At 37.8% G+C, this 26,583-nt stretch overlaps 1 protein-coding gene across 3 annotated transcripts in view; it reads right to left on the minus strand.

The window, feature by feature from the left end:
- LOC131663375 (matrix metalloproteinase-14) overlaps positions 1 to 26,583 on the minus strand; it is an 860,133-nt gene that overhangs the window by 220,706 nt on the left and 612,844 nt on the right. For all 3 annotated transcript variants that reach the window (XM_058933752.1, XM_058933771.1, XM_058933761.1), the window contains one exon: positions 24,757 to 24,919. In XM_058933752.1, the coding sequence (XP_058789735.1) occupies positions 24,757 to 24,919 (163 nt within the window). The remainder of the gene's footprint in view (positions 1 to 24,756; positions 24,920 to 26,583) is intronic.

Below are 26,583 nucleotides of genomic sequence, written 5' to 3' on the forward strand. Positions count from 1 at the left end.
GTATACAGTATCATGCATTCAGCGAGCATGAGACAATTGTCTCACCAGATAAAGCTCATTTCATCATGAATTTTGACGACATAGCTACTGAAAAGCAGAATAACATGAGAGCATTCTTCTATATGGGAAGGAATAAAGAAGTAGATAGTTGTACGCTCATATACCGAAGCATCTCATTCGAGATAATGTGAATTTACTAGTGAATATTAAATATATTTACAATGATCATGTTAACTCGATTATGTCTTTTGACAAGTTTAAAGCAATTTTTTTTAAATATTAGAGAGATGATAATCATGGAATATTAGTTATCGATAGAGATAGATCATTGAATCATGGACAGTATAGAAAGGGATTTGATTCTTACGAAAAAAGCTTCTCGAGCAATTATCTGAGGCTCGCGATGCCGTCAGACGTAAGTACTAATTAATAAAATGTGACAAATTTGACTTATAAAATACATTGAATGAAACTCTTAAACCTATGGTTCATCGATTGAAGAAACTTGTAGAGGTAGCTGCTGATAAAACTAATGCTACAGCTGAACAGACAACGATCAAGAAAAAAAAATTATGTTCGATAAAGTTTTCAAGTCAAATATAACAGATGACACTCTCTATAAATCTCGATATTTCATTAGTACTGTTAATGAATTAAATTCTACATTACAGCAGCTTCATACTACATTTGAATCAGCTATTTCTATTGGTGATGATGATGATAACGAATTTGATAAGACTGCAGAATCAACACTCGACACAACTGCTATAAATTTGAACGAAATTAGTTTAAATGTAACTACAGAACAGAGACATGAGCTATTAGAAGATTTGATTGTGGGAAACTATGTCCGACTATTGCATGTTTTATACTACTTTATACTTTACTTTTATAGTTTCATACTACTTTTCGAAGTAAATTGGAAAATTATTTAAAAATTCTTGATATCACTAACTCATCGTAAGAGACATAAAGTGAATGAAGAATAATGCAATGAGCACCTAAATAAATTCAAAAAATACGTTGATCCAAATTTATTTGAGTGGTAATGCTAAGAAACGAAAATCGACTATTGACGGAAGAGATCTGTTACCTAACTATACAATGGCAAGAAAAAGGAATATACATATTGATTATGTACATATATTAGGATCCAAGCAATCTTGTTGATCGACTAAGATCATTTATTTCGAGGGTCTTAGCCTCGCTCTCGAAGATTTTCCGACACAAAGCCTGATTGGCCCTGTATCCCCGATTATTGATTAGGGCGCCAGACGGCCGTGTGTGATTAGGGCGATCGTCAGGGATAGGGTCAATGATTCGCAACTCACTCCTGTTTGCTTCCAATGCGACTGCGTAGTGTGGGCAAACGTACGTGGACCCGCAATTTCCTTTATTTCAGGCCTATGATATGCAACAATTTGTTTTCTTTCTGTCCTCTTGTCCGTAATATGCTGGCAGCTCAGGTAGTGACACTTTACTTCGGGTCGGAGATTCGTTCGAATTTGCGTGTGTCACCTATCGTTGGAACCGAAAAATGACGAGCTAGTGTTTCCCGATTACAACCATCCGCGGCTGAAAATAATCAGCATGCAAAGAAGGTAGGGTAACAAGACGCAAAAATTATAAAAAAATTGATCACTCTTTATTAATTTTATTTCAACCTACATATATATATACAAATGGTCTAATTAGCGAAAGGTCAGTATAATTCAACACGACTCTACGCAATGGTAAGAATGCGAATTAATAGAGACTAAAATTCTTTTCGTTCGGTCTTCAATTAAAAGAAAATGGCAAAATGGTCAGCGCGACGTAATCGAAAAATCAATATCTTGTTTGATTAGGTTTAACATTCAAGTTACGTCCTAATAACCGAGAAATTGGTTAACGCGACTTAACTCAAACAATAACTTCCTTTCGATTAATCTAACACTCGCATTAAATTCGGATAAAAGCGAAAGGTCAGCGCGAATGAACTAAACACTAATCTTCTTTACGCCTAACTCCAACACGCGCGTTAAATTCGAATAACGGCGAAAGGTCAGCGTGGATGAACTAAGCACTGATTTTTTATATCCTCGATTCTAACACTCACGTTCTGATTCGGGGAGATAACGAAGGTCAACACGAATTATCTGGATCACTGATTTCCTCTTCGATCACCTTTTTCTTATCCCGTCAGTTCAGGGAAATGGCGGAATGGTCAGTGCGAATCACTTTCGTACTAGAGAGATCGGCGTTGACCGATCCACGCGTCGCGGCGACCGATTAAACCGAGAAATTCACGCCCGCACTCCGCAATTACTAATAGTGAGTGACAGTCATCGACATGCGCGTAATTAATCCCAACGCCGCAACCTTGTTAGTACGTGAGTTAAACCCCATGAATCGGACAACACAGGGTATGGTTAGATTGGTCAGATTATCTATTTTCTTCTTGTTTTTGTACTTCCCCTTGTTTTAGGGTTGTACGTGTCAGTTCCTATTTATTTAGTTTGATCTTGGTTACTTGTTTATTTTCTTGGTCCGATCTAAGGTCATAGTTACGAGGGTCGTTTGAAAAGTCCGTGCAAAGTCAGAGAGATGGCGCTACTAGTGTGTATCAAGGTTATTTTTAGTTAGTGGCATATCTTGGAAGAGCACACACCAAGTTTCAGCAAGATCGGACAATTACTTTGCGTTTTACATTTGTTTTAATCAAAGAAATCGAGTGGTTGTAAAAAAATGGACGAAAAAGAATTTTGTGTATTGATTAAACATTACTTTTTCAAAGGCAAAACGCCTGAGGACATTAAACAGAAGCTTGATAAACATTATGGTGATTGTGCACCTTCGATTAGAATGGTTTATCAGTGGTTTCAAAATTTTCGGACAACATATGAGCACAAAAGACACTGAACGTTCTGGACGCCCTGTTGAGGTAACCACTTCAGAAATCATTGATAAAATCCATGATATGGTGATGGCTGACAGAAGAGTGAAGGTGCATGAGATTGCTAGTACTGTAGGCATCTCGAGCGAATGGGTATATAATATTTTGCACCACCATTTGGACATGAAAAAGCTATCCGCTAGATGGGTGCCGCGATTGCTCACGATTGACCAAAAACGAGATCGTGTGAAGTGTTGCAAGAATGGTTTGCAGCTGTTCCAGCAAAATCTGCAAGACTTTAAGCGTCGTTTCATCACTGTAGATGAAACATGGATACATCACTACCCTCCTGAGACCAAAGAACAGTCTAAACAATGGGTTACCAAGGGGGAATCTGCTCCGAAAAAGGCGAAGACAATTCCTTCGGCCGGGAAAGTTATGGCGACTGTCTTTTGGGATTGAACTGATCTGCCTGCATTGTGAAAAAACTCGACTTTTATAGGATTCGCTAGGAATAATCTTCATCGACTATCTGGAAAAGGGTAAAACCATTACAGGCAAATATTATTCATCGTCATTGGATCGTTTGAAAACCGAGTTGCTAGAGAAACGTCAACGATTGACCCACAAAGATCCTCTTCCACCACGACAATGCGCCAGCTTACGCCTCAGCAGTTGTGGCCGCAAAACTGATGGAGATAAGGTTCCAACTCGTTTCACATTCCCCTATTCTCCAGACTTAGCTTCGTCGGACTACTATTTGTTCCCTAATATGAAAAAATGGCTGGCGGGGAAAGATTTTATTCAAACGAGGAGGTGATTGCAGAAACGAATGCCTATTTTACAGACTTGGACAAATCCTATTATTTGGAAGGGATTAAAATACTAGAGCAGCGTTGGATGAAGTGTATAATCCAAAAAGGAGACTATGTTGAAAAATAAAAAAGATTTATTAAAAAAATCAAGCAGTTTTTATTTTTGCACGGACTTTTCAAACGACCCTCGTATTCTTGTCGGAGCTTCTAAATGGTTTCACTTGTTCAACATGAACTTTACCAACTTTTTTCTTTGTCACTGTCTCAATGGTGAATACTGTGTTTGACAGTTTATCTAGCAATTTTAAAGGTCCTTTATATTTTTCACCTAATTTGGTCGAAAATTTATTTGCTGCATTTGATAGGTAATGCGTTTTTATCAATACCAGGTTTTATATTCGTTCTCTTTTTTCCCTACATTGAATCGGTTAGCAATTTTCTCGTGTGTTTTCTCTAGGTTCCTTTCAACCATTTCATATAGGTCTTTTAATCTTTTCAGCCTTTCCGTCCACTCCTCTAGTTTCAGTATCAATTCTAGTTCGGTTGATTCTACTTTTTTCCGTAAACTTCTTATTAGTCTCGGTTGTCTGCCGTAATTTAGGAATGCTGGGGACGCTTGTGTGGCTGATTGTACTGCTGTTTACGGGATTGACCTGTGGGTGATATGGTACCGTCGTGTTATGTTTGATGCCATATTCCTGTAACATGCTGTCTAAGTGTTTATTAACGTATTCTTTCCCGTTGGCGGTCAGTAAATAGTCAAGTGTTTCCCATCTGAATATGATGAGTTCTTCTAATGCTTTCGCAACGGTCTTTCCGTCAGCAGAGCGTACTGGTTTCAATTCTATCCAATGTGTGAAGAGATCTTGGAAAACTAAAAGATATTTATTCTGCGTTTTGCTTCGAGGAAATTCCATAGTGTCAGCCGCTACTATTGCCCATGATCGTCCCATCAGGCCTTGTTAACCTAGTTGGTTGATTTTAAATCTTTGACATAACAGGCACTTTGTGTCGTAAATGTCAGTATACATTCTTCGAAAATAATATTCGGTACTGATTCTCATATATGTCTTTTTTATACCTAGATGTCCCGCTACAGGAAGGCAGTGTGCATTTTTCATGATTCCTATTCGGTATTCGTCAGGTACTACTAGTTTCCATTCCGTTTCTCCGTTTGTTACCGGGTCGATAACACAGGCCAACAAAATTTGACAAAGATTCAGAACCAGAGACCAGACATAATATATTCTAAGGATTTTGATGCGCTGAATCCAAATCCGAGCTCAGAATTGCGCAAGCACGTCAGGATTTTGAGATATCCTAAACTAAATGTGCGAAAATCACGTATTTTTGGCTATATACGGTACCTTATCGTAATTCGGTACCTTAAAGCAATTCTTATCGTACGAAAGCACTAACAATCTTTAGTTTATGTCTTCTTTTATCGTCAATTGAAATGTACTACTTATCAATTGGTTTATACGGCAACGCAATGAATTTCGACTATTATAACTCAAATCTCTGATCTTGGAGCATTGTAACCTGCGGGGCAATAAACCTTGCCCACTTAACCCTAAATTCCTTAACCCCCGAGCCCTGTGACCTTGGATGCAATAATCCCCGTCCCCTTAACCCCAAATATTTTAACCCAAGAAGGTTATAACAAGCGCGGCAATAAAACCTGCCAACTTCACCCCGAATTTCTTCACCTCAGAATCCTGTAACCTGCGATACAATAGCCCTAGATTCCTTGTGGTGCAAATTACTGGGCTCGGGCATTAAGGGATTTGCGTAACGGCATCGAAGGTTATAACATCTCAGGTTTCAGGGCTACAGGGTTAACGGATTTAAGGTTAAGGGGGCAGTTAAAGGTTAAGGGGTCGAGGGTTTTTGGGTTATGGCCACGCAGATTATAGCCTTCTAGAATATCTCGGAATTCTGACGTGCTAGCGCAATTCTAAGCTGGGATTTAGATTTAGCGCATCGAAATTCTTCGAGTGCGTTATGTATAGTTTTTGGTTCTGAAGTTTGTCGGCCTGTGAATAGTAGATTAAAATATACTAATATTAGAATTAAAAATTTAAATAATTTGTTTAAATAAATTTAAATGTACAAATCTGACATCAAACTCGTGACCAAACCCCCAAAACCATGGAAATATGGTGCAGCTTGCAAAAATATTCAATTGTGCAAAAGTTTGTTTAAACAAATTGCTTGAATAAGTTTTGAAAATCTGATATCCGATACGATCAGCGGAATCAAAAACCGTGAAATCTTTCATTCGTTTTTGAAATTCTGTAGATAGATGATGTAGAATATTACGTAACTTGAAATGTATGATTGTATGCTGAAGCTGAGATAGGTGAAAGCTGAGATAACTGATTTTGTGACATGCTTAGAGATCACCTTCCGTGTTAGAGATCACGTTTGAGTGGTGGGCTAACGATTGAATTTCCTGTAAATGCTATTATCTTATTTTCTTCTACTTTATTTATTATAAGAATATTTATCATAAGAACATTTTTTATCCTCTTTGTTATTTATTATAAGAAAAATGAGTTCCAGAAGCCCTTGTGCAAGAAAAATTGATACATTTTGTTATGTTTGTGGAAAGTTTGAAACAACTTCTTATCGACGATCGATTAATGATTCAATCAAAACTCTATATATGAAATGTTATAAGGTTCCGATCGACAATTTAGATAAGACATGGGTATCTTCTTTAATTTGTAATTCTTGCAGACTTGCTATGTTGAAGTGGGATGATAATAGCAGCTATATGACTGTTATTGAACCGACCATCTGGCGTGAGCCCAAGGACCATGAAACTGATTGTTACTTCTGCTTATGTAATACAACGGGTTTCAATAAACAAAATTCAATTAAAATTATCTACCCTGCGGTAGCGAATGTAACACCAGCCAAAGTAGGAAAAGAAGTTGGTTCGGCAAAAGTTGAACCGATGGATATTGATACAACTGAAGATGTCTCTTTTGAAGATAGTTCTGATGACGAGAGTCCTAAGCTTTTTGACCAAAGTTCGTTAGATAATTTTATTCGAGACCTCAATCTTTCAAAGGATAAAGCTGAACTCTGTGCTTCAAGACTCCAAGAAAGGAAGCTATTATTACCTGGAACAAAAGTGTCAATTTACAGAAACCGAGAAGAGGCGTTCATAAAATACTTTACAATGGATGATGTGATGGTGTACTGTAATAACATCGAAGAATTGGTTAACTTGTATATCCAAGATTTGTACAAGCCAGAAAACTAGCGTCTCTTCATTGATTCTTCCACACAAAGTCTCAAAGGTGTGTTACTACACAACGGAAATGAGTATGCGGTACTTCCTGTAAATCACTCAACTGCACTAAAAGAATCATACAATAGTTTTCAATTTTTACTGGAAAAAATAAATTACAAGACTAACAATTGGCTTGTTCGTGGTGACTTTAAGATGATAAATCTTATAGTTGGCTTGCAGTCGGGAAATACCAAATTTCCGTGTTTCCTCTGCCTTTGGGATAGCCGTGCAAGAGATAAGCATTGGGTAACAAAAAAATGACCCACAAGATCAGAATGGAAAATAGGTTCTCATAATGTCGCCTACGTAGGTCTTGTTGATAGAGAGAGAGTATTACTGCCACCACTTCACATCAAATTAGGTTTAATGAAACAGTTTGTGAAAACCTTGAATAAAGAAGGTAAATGTTTCAATTATTTGAAAGCCACATTTCCGAAATTGAGTGATGCAAAAATTAAGGAAGGCATTTTCGTCGGGCCTGATATACGAAAACTCATGAAAGATGATACATTTATTGAAACCATGACTCTCGTTGAAAAGAATGCTTGATTGAGCTTCAAAGATGTTACAGAAAAATTTTTAAGCAATAATCGAGACCCGCAGTTTGAAACTATTGTGTCCAACATGTTACAGAATTTCCGAAAAATGGGTTGTCTAATGAGCCTTAAAATACACTTCCTTCATTCTCATTTGAACGATTTCCCAGAAAATCTTGGAGCATACTATATAGTGAGGAGATGGGTGAACGATTTCACCAAGACTTTAAACAAAAGGAACAACACTACCAAGGAAGGTGGGACGAAAAAATGATGGCCGACTACTGCTGGTCATTGAAAAGGGATGATAATAACCCTACTAGTCACAAACGTAAATCTCTTCAACAATCGTTTGAAATGAAACGCCAACGTTTTCACAAAAAGAAAGCATAACATCACAGAATTGGCGGTTATAGGTTTAAGAATATACATTCTAAAGATTGTCAGCTTCTTAGTGTAACCTCTATAACTACATTAGAGCTTAGGTTAAAATGCTATGGATTACAGTCCACTTAAATTAATTGGTCCTGTGCTTGACCCTCACTGTTCACTGCATTTAGTTTAACCTGTTGTGAGTTTAGCGCTCGCAGATCATAGCGAACGTAAGTTCACCTGTAGTGGTCTAGAGCTCGAAGGTTACTGCGTATATAGGTTATACTGTCGTGGATTCTAGTTTGCAAGTTATATCGTACTCAATATACCTGTTGCGGATTATAGCGCGCTTAAATCAACCTGTAGCAGGTTATAGCGAATTTAGGTTAACTTGTCGTGGTTTTAAGCTGACTGTAGGTTATAGCGCACTTAGGCAATCCTGTCATGGTTTTGAGCTTGCAGGTTATAGCGCACTTAAGTTAATCTGTCGCTGGTTCTAGAGTTATAGGATTTTCAGTGCATTTAGGTCATAACCATCTGCCTTAGCCTGCCCTAAATTTATAGCTGCCATTTTATAGTGCATCTAATAAATTCAGCTAGATTCGCCGTAAATTAGTACAATGGTAGACCTTTATATGACAGTGTAAGTTTTTCCTACTACTGAAGATTGCAAAAAAAATCAAGATTTTTCATACGCCAGTATAAATCAATTGATGAATGGCACATTTCAATTGACGGTATCTCTGCTGGAAAAAGACATAAAAAAATCGGTAATGCATTTTGTCGGCCAAGAGTTGCTCTTTCAGATGCCGTTGTCAGTTTTGCATGAAAAAATTTATTCACAATGTTATAAGGCACCGAATATACTCGTAGCCAAAAAAACGTGATTTTCGTACTTTTAGGTTAGGGTATCTCAAAATCCTGATGTGCTGGCGCAATTCTGAGCTCGGATTTGGATTCAGCGCACTAAAATCCTTCAGGTGTACTATGTCTAGTCTCTAGTTCTGAAACCTTGTTGGCCTGTGTAATTGAGTCTGGTCTATTATAATATAGTATGTTGTCTTCGATTTTTTAGTCGGGGTATTTGTCTGGTTTTTCTTTTAGGTCTTTACGTCTTTCCAGATACCAATTTTCTTGTAATGTTCTGAAGGCTGCGATTTTATTAGTCTCTTCGTCGATTCGTGACAGGGCGTCTGGTACTTTATGCCTTTACGGTGTTTAAAGGTCACACGTTCTTGCATTAGGTCTCATATCCATCTTCCTAATCTACTTTTCGGTTCTTTAATGTTAAACAGGTATACTAGTGCTGAGTGATCAGTAATAACTGTATAGTCATATTCCTCAAGGTACGGTCTTAGTTTCTTGATGACATACAATTGACAATAATTCTTTCTCTGTCACAGAGTAATTACTTTCTGGTCCGGTCAGTGTTTTGCTAATATATGCTATTGAGTGTTCGCCATCGTCAAAGTTTTGAGTCAGTTCGGCTCCAATTGCAAAATCGCTCGCGTCTTTTTAAATCGTAAATGGCCGGGCAAAGTTTGGTCTTGCTAATACTGGAGCTTCTGGTAATGATCGTTTCAGCTTGTCAAATGCTTCTTGTTGGTCAGCTTCACAGTTAAGTACTTGATGTTTCTTCAGAAGTTTTTGCAACGGTACCTTTATTTCCGAACAATTCTTTATGAATCTAAAGTACCATTCGACTATTCCCAGAAAGCTACGTAGTTGCTTTACCGTTTTAGGAACTGGAAATTCTAGTACCGTTTTAGTCCGGTCTGGGTCAGGTCGTAATCCTTCTTGGTCTACTAGAAAACCTAAATAGTTTAGACAAGTACAGCCGAATTCACATTTCTTTGCATTTATCTGCATTCCAGCTTCATTAACTCACCGTAATACTAATTCTAAATATTTTGTATGTTCATCGAAGGTCTCAGTTGCTATGATGATGTCGTCAAGGTAGGGAAATACTTGAGATTCCCAGTCAGGACCAAATAATGCATCAGCTAATCGTTCAAAAGTCGCTGGGACATGGAAAAGTCCAAATGGCATAACTATGAACTCCCACAATCCTTTTTCTGGGCTTGCAAAAGCCGTATATTCGCAACTATTTTCATCTAGGGCTACTTGGAAGTAGGCTTGTGTTACGGATCGAAAAAAGTAGACGTCCACAGCTGTTGAACGTCTACTCGGAAGACACCAGCAATCTTTCTATCTCGGTTACGCGTTGAACAACGTGCGATAAACCGTGATTCATGACGCGGCGAGCCGGAGAAAACCCGAATTTTCCTCTTCGGTAAGAGGCCGTAGACAGTAAAGTATATGCGAAGCGCTAGCGACTCGATACGTCAAAACATATACATCGTGCGTTGCGACAAACAAAAAAAAAATCAAGTCTTTGCGCGCGATGGTGGGAAGGTGTGTCGTCGCGATTATCCGCCTCCTCCGTAAATACATGTCGGAAATTGATTGAAACGGCCACCCTCCATGGTTTCGCTCGTTTGACGAGCATGGCTGCTATTGGGCAGATCCAGGGCCGTACGCTACAGCTCGGGAAGGAGATACGGGCCGTGCCACTTCCCGAGGCTGCCATGACCTGCTGCAGATGATTTTTTTTTGGTCTTACGGCCCGGCATTAACATAAGGGTTATTCCCGGGGCCGCCCGGCGAACCACGAGCGAAGCGGAGGGAAGTGCGACACTGGCCTCCTTCAGGCCTCATTTATCTACGCCTATGCAAAAAATGACAAAGAGAGGGAAAGCCGAGTGAATGAAGCGGGAAGTGGAAAAAAAGCGACGACACTCTATCCTGACCTCTCGAGCAGTGCAGTCTTGTTCACGCGTGCGATTAATTCAAAAACCTTGTAGCTGACTTTGTGAAATAAAATTAACAAAAAAACAATAAGGTAGTTGCTTATTCTTGCTCACCTGTCCCCAACAGCTTGTTTAAGGTCAATTTGTTTTTTTTCTATGTCGACGGATATGTCGTGATCGGCTACCGTCTGAATGGCCTGATTGTTGTGGCGCTCTAGTGTAACGACTGCCGTCAGATGTATCGTCTTCACTGTACGAATCTGAATATTTATTTACGTGTTTTCTCCTTTCTGATTGTTTAGCTCGTCTGGCGGTTGCATTCACGACGCTCGCAGGAAGCTCGATTATGGTCCGCTTAGCAAAAACATAGATGATGCACATAGTGCACCATATGGCCAGCCTCGCGGCTGGCCAGGTCACTTTGTGCAAAACTCTTCTGTTAAAGCGGCGGACAGTAATTGTCATCCTCAACAGAGAACACAGACTTCTCAAACAAACAATTCGTTGTTTTGAGAGAGGACGTCGTAAACTTCTCTTTCCTGTACGGGCATATGCAAATGCAAATGCTGAAGTATAAAATGCGTCACCGATTGTCCTCGACAAGCAACTAATACTAGTCGACCCGAAGTGAATGCAATGTGTATTTGAACGAAGACTTGCAATCACAAGTGCGGATGTGTGTACCTTCGCGTGATGGGGCTGAAAACGCTGTCTCTGTAAAGAAACAGTAGGCAAAACACACAACGCTTGTCCCTATTTGAGCATCGAACTTCGGAATTAAACTCCAAAGTTCGATGTTTTGAACGCGAACTAGAATACCCGATTTAGCCTAATATCGGAAATTGATTCGAATGAGTGGCATGACTGGCACGAATATTGAAAACTGCCTGGGGAATCGCCTTGTCGGCTAGGCGAGACCCCGCCCCTGACCCAAGTCAGAAAATATTAATCGAAAGAGCAGAGATCAATATCAGCGAGTCATAAAAGCCTTCCATAGAAAGCGAAATCCAAGACTCAGGCGAAAATCAGGATACAACTTTCCTTTCGAATAACGGATACCCACCAGCGTGAGCGGGGATGACCGAAACGCAATGAGGAGACGCGCCATGGCACGTCGAAACGATGGACCTTTGAGTCGTGGGAGCAATCCCTTAATACAGGTAGGCAGGTTGGGATGTTTTGAACGAGAGCCCAGGAGGGGAGGCTTAGCTGGTTGATCGTCTTAGGAATTTCCTCTGGCTGTCCTAGCTGAGTCTCTCTTCTGACATCCCAATTTTGGTTAGCCTCTGCGGGGTAGTGGTACCAGGTCAAGCAAATCTCGTAAGATTTGTATGCCGCGTGCTTTCGACGCGGTAGACGTTGGGGCAACTAGAGTCCCGTCGCGCCCAAACCGAGGGTCAAGCCTTTAGTTCCGCTCTCCTTGAGCGTCGAACCGTGAAAAGATTGGTACTCCTTTCGAGGAGGTCGCCGCCTTAGATCAAAAAGGCTCCGACTCGCTGTGTGCGTCAGGGATATCGTAGCAAACTTGACTTTCGGATCTCCAAAGTGTTTGAAAGCGAAGGAGTGAAAGACAGTGGGCTATGCCAACCTATTGGCGCCCAGAGAGAGGGGTGGTAATGTTTGATTACGCTATGCCACCTTCAAAACGGAAAAGTGTGAACCAACGCATACACTAGCTGTTTAGCTCGTCTGTGGTTATTCTTATCACTATGAGTTTCCTTTGATGAGCTGAAGGAACTGGATGGTCGGCGTGAATAGCTTCTATGAGGTTCTCTTACTTTTTCATTTCTTTTTATTTTATGTTCCTCACTCACTCTGTCTGGTCGTACTATTTTCCGTTGTTGATTATGAGTTCCATTGTCTTTCTCAACGTCGTCAGAAAATTCTTTTTCGTCTGAATACTGTTTCTTGTGTCGAACTGGTTGAACTCTGTTTATTCCTGCAGTGTCCTTTAAGGGTTTTGCAGCAAAAGTGTAATTTTTGTCTAAACTTGTTTTTATTGTATTGTTTGGTCTGCTCCTTTTTACAGGCTCATCTGTCGTCGCAAGCTTATCTTTGGTCGGTTTAACTGTGACAAAGTCTGGTCTGTATCCGCTCTGGTCAATCTTTGAAGGGCCGTGTATTTCTCTGGTTACCCTGTAAACATAAGACGTCTTGACAGACATCTTTGTCTTGTCTTGTGAAAGATGTCTTTATGACAAGTCATAAGATGTCTTCTAGTTGACTCTGAGACGTCTCATTACGAAATGTCGTCACAAAGACCTCTTATAGACGTCTGCAAAAGTTGTTGATTTGATATCTTAATCAAGACGTCTTCAAGATTTCGCTATTAAGATTTTTATTGTTTCCCCTGTGGGTCATCTCGTGGATATCTTGAAGACATCTCACACTGTCAAAGACAATTCATTTGCGCGCGCGACAACAGTACACGCGTGCATCGCATCGAATGCACCTCGTTCACAATGTAATCAGGAAAGAATTAATAATCCAGTGCTTCGCCTCCAGCAACAGCTAAGTATAATATATTAATATTACTATTCATACGGTATTCATAGTTTCATCAATAATTCACGTAGCTGACTACAATGAGTACGCGAAAAGACTTTTCTAACCTCTCTAATAAACAAAAAAAACATAGATTAGATGCTCTTTTAATAAAAGATTGTGAAAAGTTGATCTCCAAAGCTCATTATAGCAGTAAAACTTTCAGTTCACTTCATGCTACTAATAAAGATTTTTCAAATTTGAACTCGAATCAAAATCATCATCAACGTAATCTTGAAAATTTTGACATAAATATCCCCAGTGTCTCCGTTACAGAATTCATAACAGAAAGATCTCCTAATTCAATTTGCAATGAAGGTAATGAAAGTCGTGAAATAGCAGATGTACGTTTTGATTTTTCCGATGATAATGACAGTCTAAGTGATTCTCAATCGATATTAAGTGATGCAAGTGATCTCTCTTTAGATTCGAGTCTGAGTTTTGATAGTAATTCTGCGGACGATGATTTATATGAAGTAAACTTTGGAAAAAGTGATAATATATTTGATTCATTTAAAGATTTGAAATCGTTTTCAACTTTTTGGAATAGTCACTATAATATAGCAGAAAATGCTGCAACTTGTTTATTAAAAGGTTTGAAAAAATTTGGCCATGAAGAAATTTGGCCTGCAGATGCCAGGACTTTGAAGTCAACTGCAAAAAAACTCAATATTTTTAATGTTAAAAAATTAGCTTCGGGTGCTTATGCACATTATGGCCTAGAAAAAGCGTTGAAAATTTATTTTGATTGTGTTGATAGGAAAAATATTCCAGCAGAAATTCTGTTAAATATTCATGTAGATGGTTTATCTGTTGCAAAAAGTTCGAACAGTCAGGTGTGGCCTATTTTAGGTATAATAGTCAATTCCAACGTGTTTAGTGAACCGTTAGTCATAGGTGCGTATCATGGGATAGGTAAACCAAAAAATGCGAATACTTTTTTGCAATCTTTTATCGAAGAATATTTGAACTTAAACCAAAAAGGATTCGTTTTTGAAAATCGTCGGTATTATGTTTATATAAATGCTGTTATAGCCGATATAGTTGCTAGGAACTTTATAATGTGTTTTCCAGCACATAATTCCAGGTGTGGAAAATGTGTTCAAGTAGGTAAGACAGTAAATAGGAGGAGAATTTTTTTAGATAATTTCGCTCTTCCGCGAACTGATGAAAATTTCAGAGAAAATGTTCCAGATAAATTTAAAAATGTGATTTCACCTCTAGAAGATTTGCCTCTAGATCCAATGCATCATTTATATTCAGGTGTTGGTTTGAAATATACTAAATTAATTGTAGGAGAAGTAAGCAAAGTCAATAATGGTCAATCGAAAATTATGATGAACAATGATTATTGTAACTTACGAGAGTGGGTGCCAAATGATTTTGTTCGAAAACCTAGAAGTTTTGATGATTTACAATATTATAAATTCGTTGAAATGAGATTGTTGGTTTTATATACTGGCCCTGTTATTTTTTCAAAGTATCTTAGCAAAGAGGCAATGACTCATTTCAATTCTTTACATATTGCATTTTGAGCGACCAGGAAAAATGTATTCAGTTCAATGAAGTCGCTAAGAGGGAATTCATATTCTACATTGACGAAATGATTCGTCTGTACGGTGAAACGAATGTCATTTATAATGTTCATAATTTAGTTCATTTGCCAGATGATTCCATGCAATTTGGTAGTCTCGATGAATTTAGTGCAGCGGAATTTGAGAATTATCTAGGTCTTATCAGAAAAATGATTCGGAACGGTAGAAATGTTTTAGTACAGGTATTGAATAGAGTGAGTGAAAGAGCAGAAAATAAACTTGTAGCCAAAACAATGTCAAGTTACAAAAAACTATCTTCTTTTGAATTTGCTGTTTTGAGATCAATAGATAATACTGGTCTTCCCGAAAGTTACTCTCATGCTCATGCGATTATTACATTTTCAACTTATAATTTATCTTGTAAAAAACCCGATAATTGTTGTTATTTGAAAGACAATAGCGTATTCGTGATTAAACATATTTGTAAGAATTCTGATAATGAGGCTGTCATCTTAGGTTATAAATATCTTGATTGCACTTCTGTAGAAAATTCTCGAATAGACTCTAAAATATTAGGTATTTATAAAGCAAAAACTTTAAGTAACGATCTAGATGAATATTCAATCAAAAATATAAAATGTAAATTCTTCCGTATGTTTTTCAAGGGTAATTTTTATCTGTTCCCTGTAATTCATACGCAAGAATTCTAGAAGTACTATTTACACATGTGATTTTTTTTTTACAGAAACATGACTGTTTCGCAAGAAAACTTTGATTCTAAACTATCCAAATTAACTCCAAAACAGCGCGAAGTTTATTACGAATACAAAAACTTGCTCAAGATCATGAAACCCGTCAACAAAACCCAGAAAATGTCGAAACAACCTAAAACCCAAACAACTTCGAAAGGTATCGTAATCACACACACATACACGAATAAACAAACACTTTCCATTAGTAGTGATTAAATTGTGGCTTCGATGAATCACTTAATAATTTCATTTTTTTTCAGGTAGAACAAGCCTTTACTCAACAACAAAAGGAAATCAGAAAATCCAATATTCAATAACACCGAAAAAGACAGCTCCATACATCAAGAATGTAGAAATCCTGCATCCCTCTATCGATGTTCCGAATTGTACTGTGCAACGACCATCTGTAGTCAATCTTATTCATCAAAATATCAAGTTGCGACCACAAAACGCATGTGAGAAAATCATTTTTTTTGTTCATGTAGTTATTAGTACTCGTAGATTTTTTTAAAGATTCATTTTGTTTCTCTTAATTTTTCCAGTGAACATTACGTCCATCGGTACCCCGCATTTTCAGCTACTGATAATCGCGTCAAACTTTCTGCCTCTGCCAGCTTACAATTACTAGGGAAAGAAAATGTGGACGAAGATCTCGTCTCCACTGTTAGTTTTTCAGGTTCTCATGTAATAGGTATGTAAAAAGTTAAAAACCTGATGCATTGCACACTTGGATTTGTAAATAACATTTACAATTTTTTATTTCATAGAAACCAATCATTCTGAGGATATCACTGAAGAAATGCTGATCAACCACAGATATTACATAAGTCGTCGCCAAATGATAGTCTAGGATGGATGGATGATAAAGATGACACGAAAGTGGATTCTGAAGATGACAGTGCCTGTAATGTCGAAACTTGTCAAGAGGAAGCCGAAGCGGTAGGAATTACACGCCATCATCACGGCAACGAAACTTCAAATCTTGCAACAGCAAATGAGCAAGACGAAAACGCACACGTAGATGCACATGTTATAATTGCAAATGCAAGAGATAGCGATGACGGTGAATCTAGTAGAAAGAATTTTGAGGATCTGCAACGCCGTGATAACATGTCTTGGCTAACAAAAGAACGCGACCAACTCCATGATGGCGAAAAATGCTGCGGTGAATGAATTGATAATTATTTTTCTTATTTATCATCACTAAATAAATTTTCAAGCTGATCAAATTTGTTATACGAGGTGTGTTCAAAAAATAACGAGAATTTTCGTTTTATGAAAAAAATATTTATTTATTCATCTACATTAATGTTGTCGCCTTCAAAGTAGTCCCCTTCGGATACAATACACTTATGCCAACGCTTTTTCCAATCCTCGAAACACTTTTGAAACTCGATCTTTGTAATAGCTTTTAGCTCTTTCAGCGATTCGCTTTTAATGTCATCTATGCTTGTAAAACGACGGCCTTTTAATGTTCTCTTTATTTTTGAAAATAGAAAAAAGTCACATGGAGTCATATCTGGCGAATATGGAGGCTGAGGCATCGTTACAGTTTCGTTTTTGGCCAAAAATTCACGAACAAGCAATGAAGTGTGAGCAGGCGCATTATCGTGGTGCAAAAGCCATGAATTGTTTTGCCACAAATCCGGGCGCTTTTTTCGGATTGCTTCACGCAAACGACGTTGAACTTGTAGGTAGTACTGCTTATTGATTGTTTGACCTTGTGGCAAGAATTCATAATGCACTATGCCATTAAAATCGAAGAACACAGTGAGCATAACCTTCACATTCGACCGTACTTATCGAGCCTTTTTCGGTCTTGGCGATCCAGAATGCCTCCACTGGGACGATTGAGCCTTAGTTTCGACATCATATCCGTAAACCCATGTTTCGTCACCTGTTATAACACGTTTTAGTAGTTCTGCATCGTTATTGACTTCATTTAGCGACTCCTGAGCAACTTCTATTCGCCGCTGTTTTTGTTCGAAATTCAACAATTTTGGAACGAATTTTGCTGCCACACGTTTCATACCCAAAACATTCGAAAAAATTTGATGGCATGAGCCAACTGATATGCCAACATCATCAGCGACTTCTCTGATTGTGATTCGGCGATCGTTCATAACCATTTCTTTCACTTTTTTCACGTTTTCATCGGTTGTTGATGTGCTTGGGCGTCCGGGTCGTTCGTCATCTTCAACGTTTTCGTGGCCATCTTGGAAACGCTTATACCACTCATAAATCCTTGCTTTACTCATAGCAGACTCACTATATGCCTTTGTTAACATTTGACAAACTTTACTACACTTTATTTCATTTTTTACGCAAAATTTAATACAAATTCTTTGATCCATTTTTTTTCACAAACGAAAATCGCCGAGCTCGAAAAACACGTCTAACGTTAGCGGCTGCCACTTAAAAAGTAAGCAATGAATATTGCTGAAAATTTTATCGTACTTCAGGGGCATGTGTACCAACATAATAAAAAAAATTTTATACAAGCGGACTCTCCAAACCCGCGAAATTTAAAAATTCTCGTTACTTTTTGAACACACCTCGTATATTCCAGTTCAATGCAAAAATGAAAATATGTTGCTGCTATCAAAAGTTAATGAATTGATATTAGTCGTCGAAGAAAATAACAACATTCTCAAAAACATTAAACAAAAGAATATTCGCGGCTGCATATGTAGCAGAGAGACTGTTCAAGCCATCCAAAAATTCCATCTCTTACCAGATTTTCCACTTGATGATGTTGCAGAATTGGAAGTTTTCAATGCGAGTTTGGAAACGCAAGAAGATGTTAAAAGAGAATTTGTAAGTTATTCACATGTGAATTGAGTTGATAAGTTTTGTGTACTATTATTTCTTTAACTATGGTTTTTATAATAATAGTTGTAGGTTATGAAAGTATCAATGATAAAAAATAACACACTACAAACCACGTTTAGCAGAATCCTGCAATCACTGATTACCGATGAATTAGCTAATGGATTAACTTGGTCCATAAAAAAACCAAACATGCTTAAAATTTGCGACTTTGATATAGTAAAAGTTATCGTAGGTATGTTATCCTGGCTATTATAAACTTGTATGACGAAAGAAGAAAATTGAAAAGCTGATAATTTTTATTGTTATTCTAGATACCCTGCAATCAAACCCTGAAGCTGATTATAAAAACGACGAAAAGATCCGTGATGTTATGAAGGAATGGGTCAGAAGATCTTCTGATCGCATCAGTAGCAAAAAGAAGAAGTTATTGAGCAATAATAGTTTGAGTCAAACTCCTATGTGAACCCCGCGTACAATTATTTTATATTGTTTTAAGTTACTTTATTGTTGCATAAAAAATATGTGCCAAAGTTTTTCGAGCCGAGAAAGTCTGATTGAAAAAAGCGTTTTCTTTTAAAAAAAAATTATTTATTAGTAGATAAGCATTCTCTTAGTGCTTTTTCAGTTTCTTAACTAATGCATAAAAAATATGAGCCAACGTTTTAAGAATCAAAATCCAATCGAAACAAGCGTTTTTTTTTTTTTAATTTGAACAATTAGTCATTGATAGATAACTCAATGTTTGATATCTTATGGAAAAAAATAGTCATTAATATGAGCAGTAGTCTGTTCTTATGAAAAAAATTAATATATCTTGTAACGGGGTAAAACCGTTTAATAAATTTATATCGCGCAATTACGTTAAGGGACGCGCGTAAACCGTCGATGCTCGCTACTATTCCGGGAGAGCACGAGAAAGTATGCGCCAGTCAACCGATTATCATTAATAACCTATACTAAATTGAGTGGAAGCTATGCGAGATGAGAGAATCAATGAAAACACTTGTTAGTAATATAAATCGGATCTTTTATTGTCCCTCAAAACTCACAAAAGGTCGGCCCGCGCGTTTGTTTACATGCACGCTCGCTCGTCGACAACACGCTTTGCCGGTACGCTCGCTGCTCCTTGTTATTAGAGCCGTTACATGCACGCATCGAATGTTAGAATTAAATCGTTATTCGTAATATCGCGATCGCGAAATTAAGCTGGCTAGCTTACCTTATAGTTGCGGGCGATCGGAGAAAATCACAGCAAATCGCACAACACGGAACAGTCGCTTATTGTTTTGTTCGCGGGACGCGAAAGCGCGCACACACTGGTTTCGCCCTCGATGGCGAAACCTCACACACTCTCTCTCTCTCTCTCGATCTGGCCTCTGGCTCGTAGCTGGGTAGCTCCTTGGCGGCTGCAATCCGGGATCACCAATTACTGCTGTTTTGAAGCGTGTGGATGTCAAGGGCACGTGAATTGTCGATAGCGGTAACGAAAGCGGGCGGACGCTAGGATGATCTAGGCTTCACTGGTTCGAATTCTACCGCGTGCGTTCCGTCTGCTCGCGTGCCGAATTCCTTCGTTACGTATTTTGTCCCCCCCGGGAGGTGCTGCCCTCACAGACAGCAATGAAGTTAAATGGTTAGCGCTCACTTGACGTTTACCGTCACAATCTGTATCAATAACGTGATATTAATTAATGTGATATGAACACTGACTGATAATTAGCTGCGTACTTTTATAAGATATTCAATGAAAAAGAAAAGTATTGTTGTACATGTATAAGATACTCATATCATATGTATAAAACTAAAACCGAGCCAAAAATTGCAAAGCACAATTAAATTGTGATTGATCTGTACAATAATTTGTAATATCGACGTGCATTTCTACTCTATTGAATAAAAAAATTTTATAATTTGAAATGAATTAAATAATTTTATTTTTTTAATTCCTATTAAAAAGCCTGAAATAAATCAATGAATAAGACGTCTTGATGTTGACTTTATGAAAAGTCTTCAAGGCGTCTAAGAGACATCCAGACAGACATCGTTTAAGACATCGAAATGGATGGACATTCGATGTCTACAGGATGACTTTATGATGTCATTTCTGACGTCTGGGAAGACATCTGATATCTCAAAAAAGACGTCTGGAAGTCATCTTTTAGACGTCTTTTTGTTTACAGGGTTATACCGCAAGTTACTCGCTTCTTGAGTAGTGGTTTCGGTCGTCTGCGAGTCTTTTATTCAATTTCTGACGTTGATTCAGAGTTGCTGTCTGACCAATTTGACTGTCTAATACGCATATTTCGAGGTCTGCTGTATAACGGCGAACGTGGTGCCTGAGCTCGGGAATAGTCGTCATCTGAAGTGATTTGTGCTATGTCCGTCTCTCTATTTCTGGTTGTTTGTCTATTGGTATTACCTGGTTCTGTTTCATTCGTCTGATTCCATGTCCATGTTGGCGAAGTTGTGTAGAGTTGTTATGGTGGCGTAGCTTGTCGACGAACGATATCTACGTCGAGTGGTAGATCAATTAATTGATTTGTATCTATTGTCAGTCGCTTGTCTGTTTCTAACTCTTTGCCTGCTGTTGACGTTGCATCTGTCGTATTTTTTTTTGGAGACTGGTTGACTGTTTTGTTAGAGTCAGTTTCATGATCTTCATTTCATAACGTTCTTGCAAACGGTGGAAAAGTGTCAATTCTTTGGCTGCGAGTCATGGAAGGATTAGCTGAGAGTCTTTTTTCTCGAATCACCCATCTCAGTATCATTTAATTCCCTTATGGCCGTGACGTCACCAGCGAGTTTCGGCAGAAGTTCGAATTTTGTCAGTCAATTTATCAGTTTAATTTGTCGGAATGTTTGTCGGTTATCATTACCATAAAAGAGTGTGTTGGTCGCATACAAATTTTCCTACTTCTGTATTTTTCCATTTTTCATACTTAAATTCAACTTTAATTAATTGTGCATAATAAAATAATTAAAGTTGTTTCATTCGTAGCGCCCTCATCTTCGCATTTACATTTAATTCTATAGTATTTATCATTTCGCTCGCTTCATATAGTCTATCTCGCTCGCTCTTGTTTAGTTTGTCTCGCTCGCTCGTGTTCAGTCTGTCTCGGCGCTTCAAAATGTCCGCTCGCTCTCTCGCGTGCATCTTGTGTCTTGATACCGGTCTTTGGAGTGCCTCCTAGAGCGTTTCTGTTTCGGTATTGTGATGTGTGTGTTCGAGTGTTGTGTTCGTGTCTCCGGGTGTCACTAGTGGTCAGCATCAGTGTGACTGTGTGGCGCTCAGGATGTCGCCGATGGTGCGCAGCAGCCTGATACAGTTGATTGCCGGCTGCCACTTCATCGACGATTTTCTGCTAGCCCCAGGTGTGCCAGCATTCTACGGGTGTTACTGCTAGTGTCTGGGAGTGTAACGGACCTGCATGTGTCATCAATATGCATTTCCGTTGGATTTTCCAATTAAGTTTCCCGTGTTTTTTTTCTGGTCGGCAACACGTGGTCGTGAGTGTGTGCGCGTGCGCTTTCTTATTTTATGTAGTGCGCTTCATTTTCGAATATCCGTTGGATCGCATTCATCGGCTTGCTTCGTTAATTTCTCCGGTGTTGGTGTACGGACATGAAAAGAAATAAGTGTTTGGTTAGCGAGCGTCTGAGCGTTATTATACAGCTGGTTACGGGGCGGCAAGGGACGGGGATGGCTTTCCTGAGGTGTTGCAAATAATGCAACACTCTCAGGCAAAGCCTTATAATGTACCGCATTACAAAGTAAAATGCGTTATTTCAATTAACTAAAGGTTTTTTTATATAGATTTTAAGGCATATATTAAGATTATCATATTTTCAAGTACTTTTATTGAATTTTCATGTATAAATTTAATTTATTTATAACTTTACAAATATTAATTATTGTAATAAAGCGATTTGGCCAAAAAAATAAATTAATTATTATTAAAATTCTATTAAACAATTTAAATATTTCTTATTTGTAATGATGTGTATAAGCGATAAATTATTTTTCAAATATAAAAAATTTTAATTATTTTATTGTAAAATTTAGACTATGGAATTAATATCTTTGTTAGTAAATAGCATTTTTCTCCGATTTTTGCGATAAGTGTAAATTATGATTAAATATTGCCTTCTGTATTTTTACGCTATTTGAATATTCTTTAGCGCTATCTATTATATTGTAAACAAGAGAAAATGATTTTACATATTTGCAGAAACAGCGTGAAAAGGGCAATCTGGGGCTCTAAAATTTGTGTGTACGAAGTCTGTCCGGAAAGTATCGGGCCTACGTTTATATCTTCGCGCCATAGTGTTCGAGCAACCTCTACCGGACAGAAACGTCAACAGTAAAGTCTAACGAATCTATTGGTTACTTACTGACACCTACCGGACGTATAGTTCATGCGCAGCGTGTCTTTGTTTACAGTGCCTTTTTCGCGTTCGTCGGATTTTGATATTGTCAAAAATGACTGAAAAACAAGATCAACGAATTTGCATCAAATTTTGCTTTCAACTCGGAAAAACGAGTTAGGAAACTATTGAAATAATGCAAAAGGTCTTTGAAAGCGAGTGTATGAGTAAAACAGGAATAAAAGAGTGGTATAAACGGTTCAAGGATGGTCGCACTTCTGTCGATAGTGATTCTCGTTTCGGCCGACCTTCCACGACAAAAACCGCAGATAATATTGAGCGGGTGCGACTTGCAATCGAACAAGATCGTCGTATGACTGTGCGAGAACTAGAAGAAGACCTTGGGATACCAAAAACTATCATTTCAGAAATTTTAACCGAAAATTTATGAATGAAACGCGTGTGTGCGAAATTCATCCCAAAATTGCTCACAGCAGAGCAGAAGAACCATCGCTTAGAAATCGCTCTGAACAATCTGGAAATGGTCAATAATGATGATAATGTGCTTAGAAAAGTTATTACAGGTGATGAATAATGGGTTTATGGTTATGATCCTGCTACAAAACAACAATATTCACAGTGGAAGCATTCTGAATCGCTAAGACCAATAAAAGCATGTCAAAATCGGAGCAATGTTAAGTCAATGTTGATTGTTTTTTTCGATTGTGAAGGTGTTGTACATCACGAATATACACCAATAGGTCAGACAATCAATAAAGAATACTACGTTGAAATTTTAAAACGTTTGCGTGATGCAATAAGAAGAAAAGACTTCTCCATCACGATAATGCGCCAGCGCATTCATCCAATCTTGTGCAGCAGTTTTTGAGCAAACACAATATCGCATTAACCTTCATACAGTTCCGATATAGCCCCTTGTGACTTTTGGCTATTTCCAAAACTAAAAAAACACTCAAAGGACACCGATTCGATGACAAAACAACGGTTGAAAACAATGCGACGAGTGTACTTAAGGCTATCCCTAAAAGTGAGTTCCAGGACTGTTTTAAAAAGTGGAAACATCGATGGAACCGTGTTATTCAATCAAGTGGAGATTACTTTGAAGGATGCCACCCACCAGATGATAAAGAATAACGCTAGCACGAAAATATAAAGGTAGGCCCGATACTTTCCAGACAGACCTCATAAATAGGCTCAACTTTGCACAGGTGAGAGATATTCTCCCCTAGTCTTGTAAAGTGAGTGCTTAAGATTGAATAAACTTTGCTTATACCTAAGTTGTTTCTCTTTTGTGATTATCTAAGCAAGCGTTCCCTTTCATATTGTGATTTATGCTCGACATATAGAACACTTGCGCTATGAGACACTTGGGCTGAATCACATTCTTTTTTCAAAGAGAGACTTAGGTTCTGCTTATAGGACACTTCAGACCATAAGAAACTAGAGCAAAGTCTATCTTTTCTTAATTTCATACCAAACAATCATATATATTTCATTGTATAAGTTTAATTCTAAATTCAATATCAATATCACTACTTCAATTTCAACTAAATTCTTACTCAATAACGCGACAGACTACGAAAGAACGAACTAAATACAAATAATAGATGTTAAATAACATTACAATATCTTAGTTTTTTTAATCGAATTGCAATGTTTTTAAATCGCTCTCAAATTTCAAATTTCGTGCCAACAATTTCTTGATCTATCTAACTTTATAGGGCTCAAAAAATCATACAATTTGGTTTTTTCATTTTTCTTCTAGCTCAAAAATTGACTGAGAGATCGTAAACAATCCAAAATCACAAAACTATGCCGTATAAGGTCCTATATAGGTTTAGTGGTTTCAAAATCTAGGAAAGAGGCTAAGGTCCTAATTACTCTTATGATCAGAATAATGACTAAATGGAAATTGTTGATACTGTGGAATACTATCAATCGCTGTAAGTGTTGTTACATTTAACGTCAGAAATAATTGAAATTATCCATATTTACCTTTAAAAATGTATGTTTCACTTTCCGCTGAATCAAAGATTGTATCGATTTTTGAATCTAGACATAATTGAGCATCTTCTTCTTTTGTGGGAGGTATATTTGTGGTAAGTTGTTGATGTTTTGTTCCTATTTCGATAGCTTCTGATTTTAAACCGTAAAGAGCCTGAAAAAGAATAAAGATATTTAAAACAAATTTTAAGACACAATATATTGACACGAAATACTACAAGAAATGAACCATTCACCTAATAAAAAATAATAAACATATATTTGAAGTGCTACCAACTAAATTGGAGTATTTCCGTAAAAACTAATAAACTATGGATTTCCATATTTTATAATTATTTACATTACGCAATAATAATTAGGATATATTTTATTTGTAAAATATTTGATTCTCACTCATGTTTATTCCAGATTATTGGTATTCAAACAAAAATTGTAATGTTTCACATAATAAGAATAGATCGTCTTTCTAGCAAAGCACAAATATTACAATAGAATTTTCATATTAAAAAATATTCTGAAAATCTGTCTACTTGTTAGATTTTAATGGTATCAGTAGGTAAACTAGAGGGGCCTCAACTCAGAGGGGTATCAGCTCACTGACTTGAAGCGTGTGAGTTGAGGTGTGTGCATGTTTACCTCACCCCCCCCCCCCCCCCCCGCTGATCGGCCCGTGCGTTATCGACTCACCTCCCCTCCTCCTACTGAGTTATACTGGTACGTTCTACGCACTCCCCCCTTCCCTACTAAGTTGATCAGATGTGGCGTGCGTTCTTCCCCCTCTCCCAGCCTACTGATTTGATTCCTATGCACTGCGCGCGTCACCTCCCCCGCCTCCTACTGAGTTATACCGGTGTGTTCTACGCACTCCCCCTCCCCTACTAAGTTGATCTAATGTGGCTTGATCTGATGTGGTGTGCGTTCTCTGCACTTCACCCTCTCCCAGCCTAGCCTACTGATTTGATTTCTGTGCACTGCGCGCGTTCTGTGTTACGCGTTTTGATTTTTTTATTGTGTGTGTGTGTGTGTTAAATTTTTAGATTTATCTGAAAAAAAACGGACGGATCGGGGGATCGAACGCGCGTCCTCCGGATCCGCAGGCCGATGCTCTACCGCTAGAGCTACAGCCACTGTTACTACGGGCAATACCGTATTGTGTATACTAGCTACACGATTGATAGGGGGGCGGCGCCGGCGGCTGCTGCTGGGGAGGGCCCAAGCACTAATACATACAAATGATAATAAATTTTAATATACTAATTATAATAAATATTATACATAAATATTTATTATAAATGGTCTATAACGAATAATTTTTTTTGCTATTCAATGTGCGCGTGCGCGCGTGTGTGTGTGCATGCGTGTCTCATCTACCGAAGATGGTTTAATAGAAAAAACGTGCAAGTACCTGCTTACTTTCTTTTATTTGTAGACTTCGTGATTGTAAGCTACTATAAATAGCACAGTGTAAGAATTATCGAATCTTTCATCAACCAGCATTCCAATAAAATGGATCGCTACTCTAAAGTAAAGTACTCCCGTCTTCCACAGGAAGACCCGGACGAAAAGAAGAACAAAGAATCATCAACATGGAAACAAAGTATTTCCAAATTTTCCGTCAATACTAAAAATTTTCCTGAACAAAAAGGCTATCAGCAGTTCAATAACGAAAAGAAGAAATAATAATCATATTTATACATGTCATCATTATACACCACCTCAACTAATAAATAAACATTTTTTTTCATCTAAATTCTATGTTGTATAAATTTTTTTTGTTGATAAAAAAAATACAAAATTTATTATAAAAAGATGAACTGC

Source organism: Phymastichus coffea, unplaced genomic scaffold (assembly GCF_024137745.1).
Source record: "Phymastichus coffea isolate CEN01 unplaced genomic scaffold, Cenicafe_Pcof_1.1 PCOF00002, whole genome shotgun sequence".
In the NCBI taxonomy this organism is placed as follows: domain Eukaryota; kingdom Metazoa; phylum Arthropoda; class Insecta; order Hymenoptera; family Eulophidae; genus Phymastichus; species Phymastichus coffea.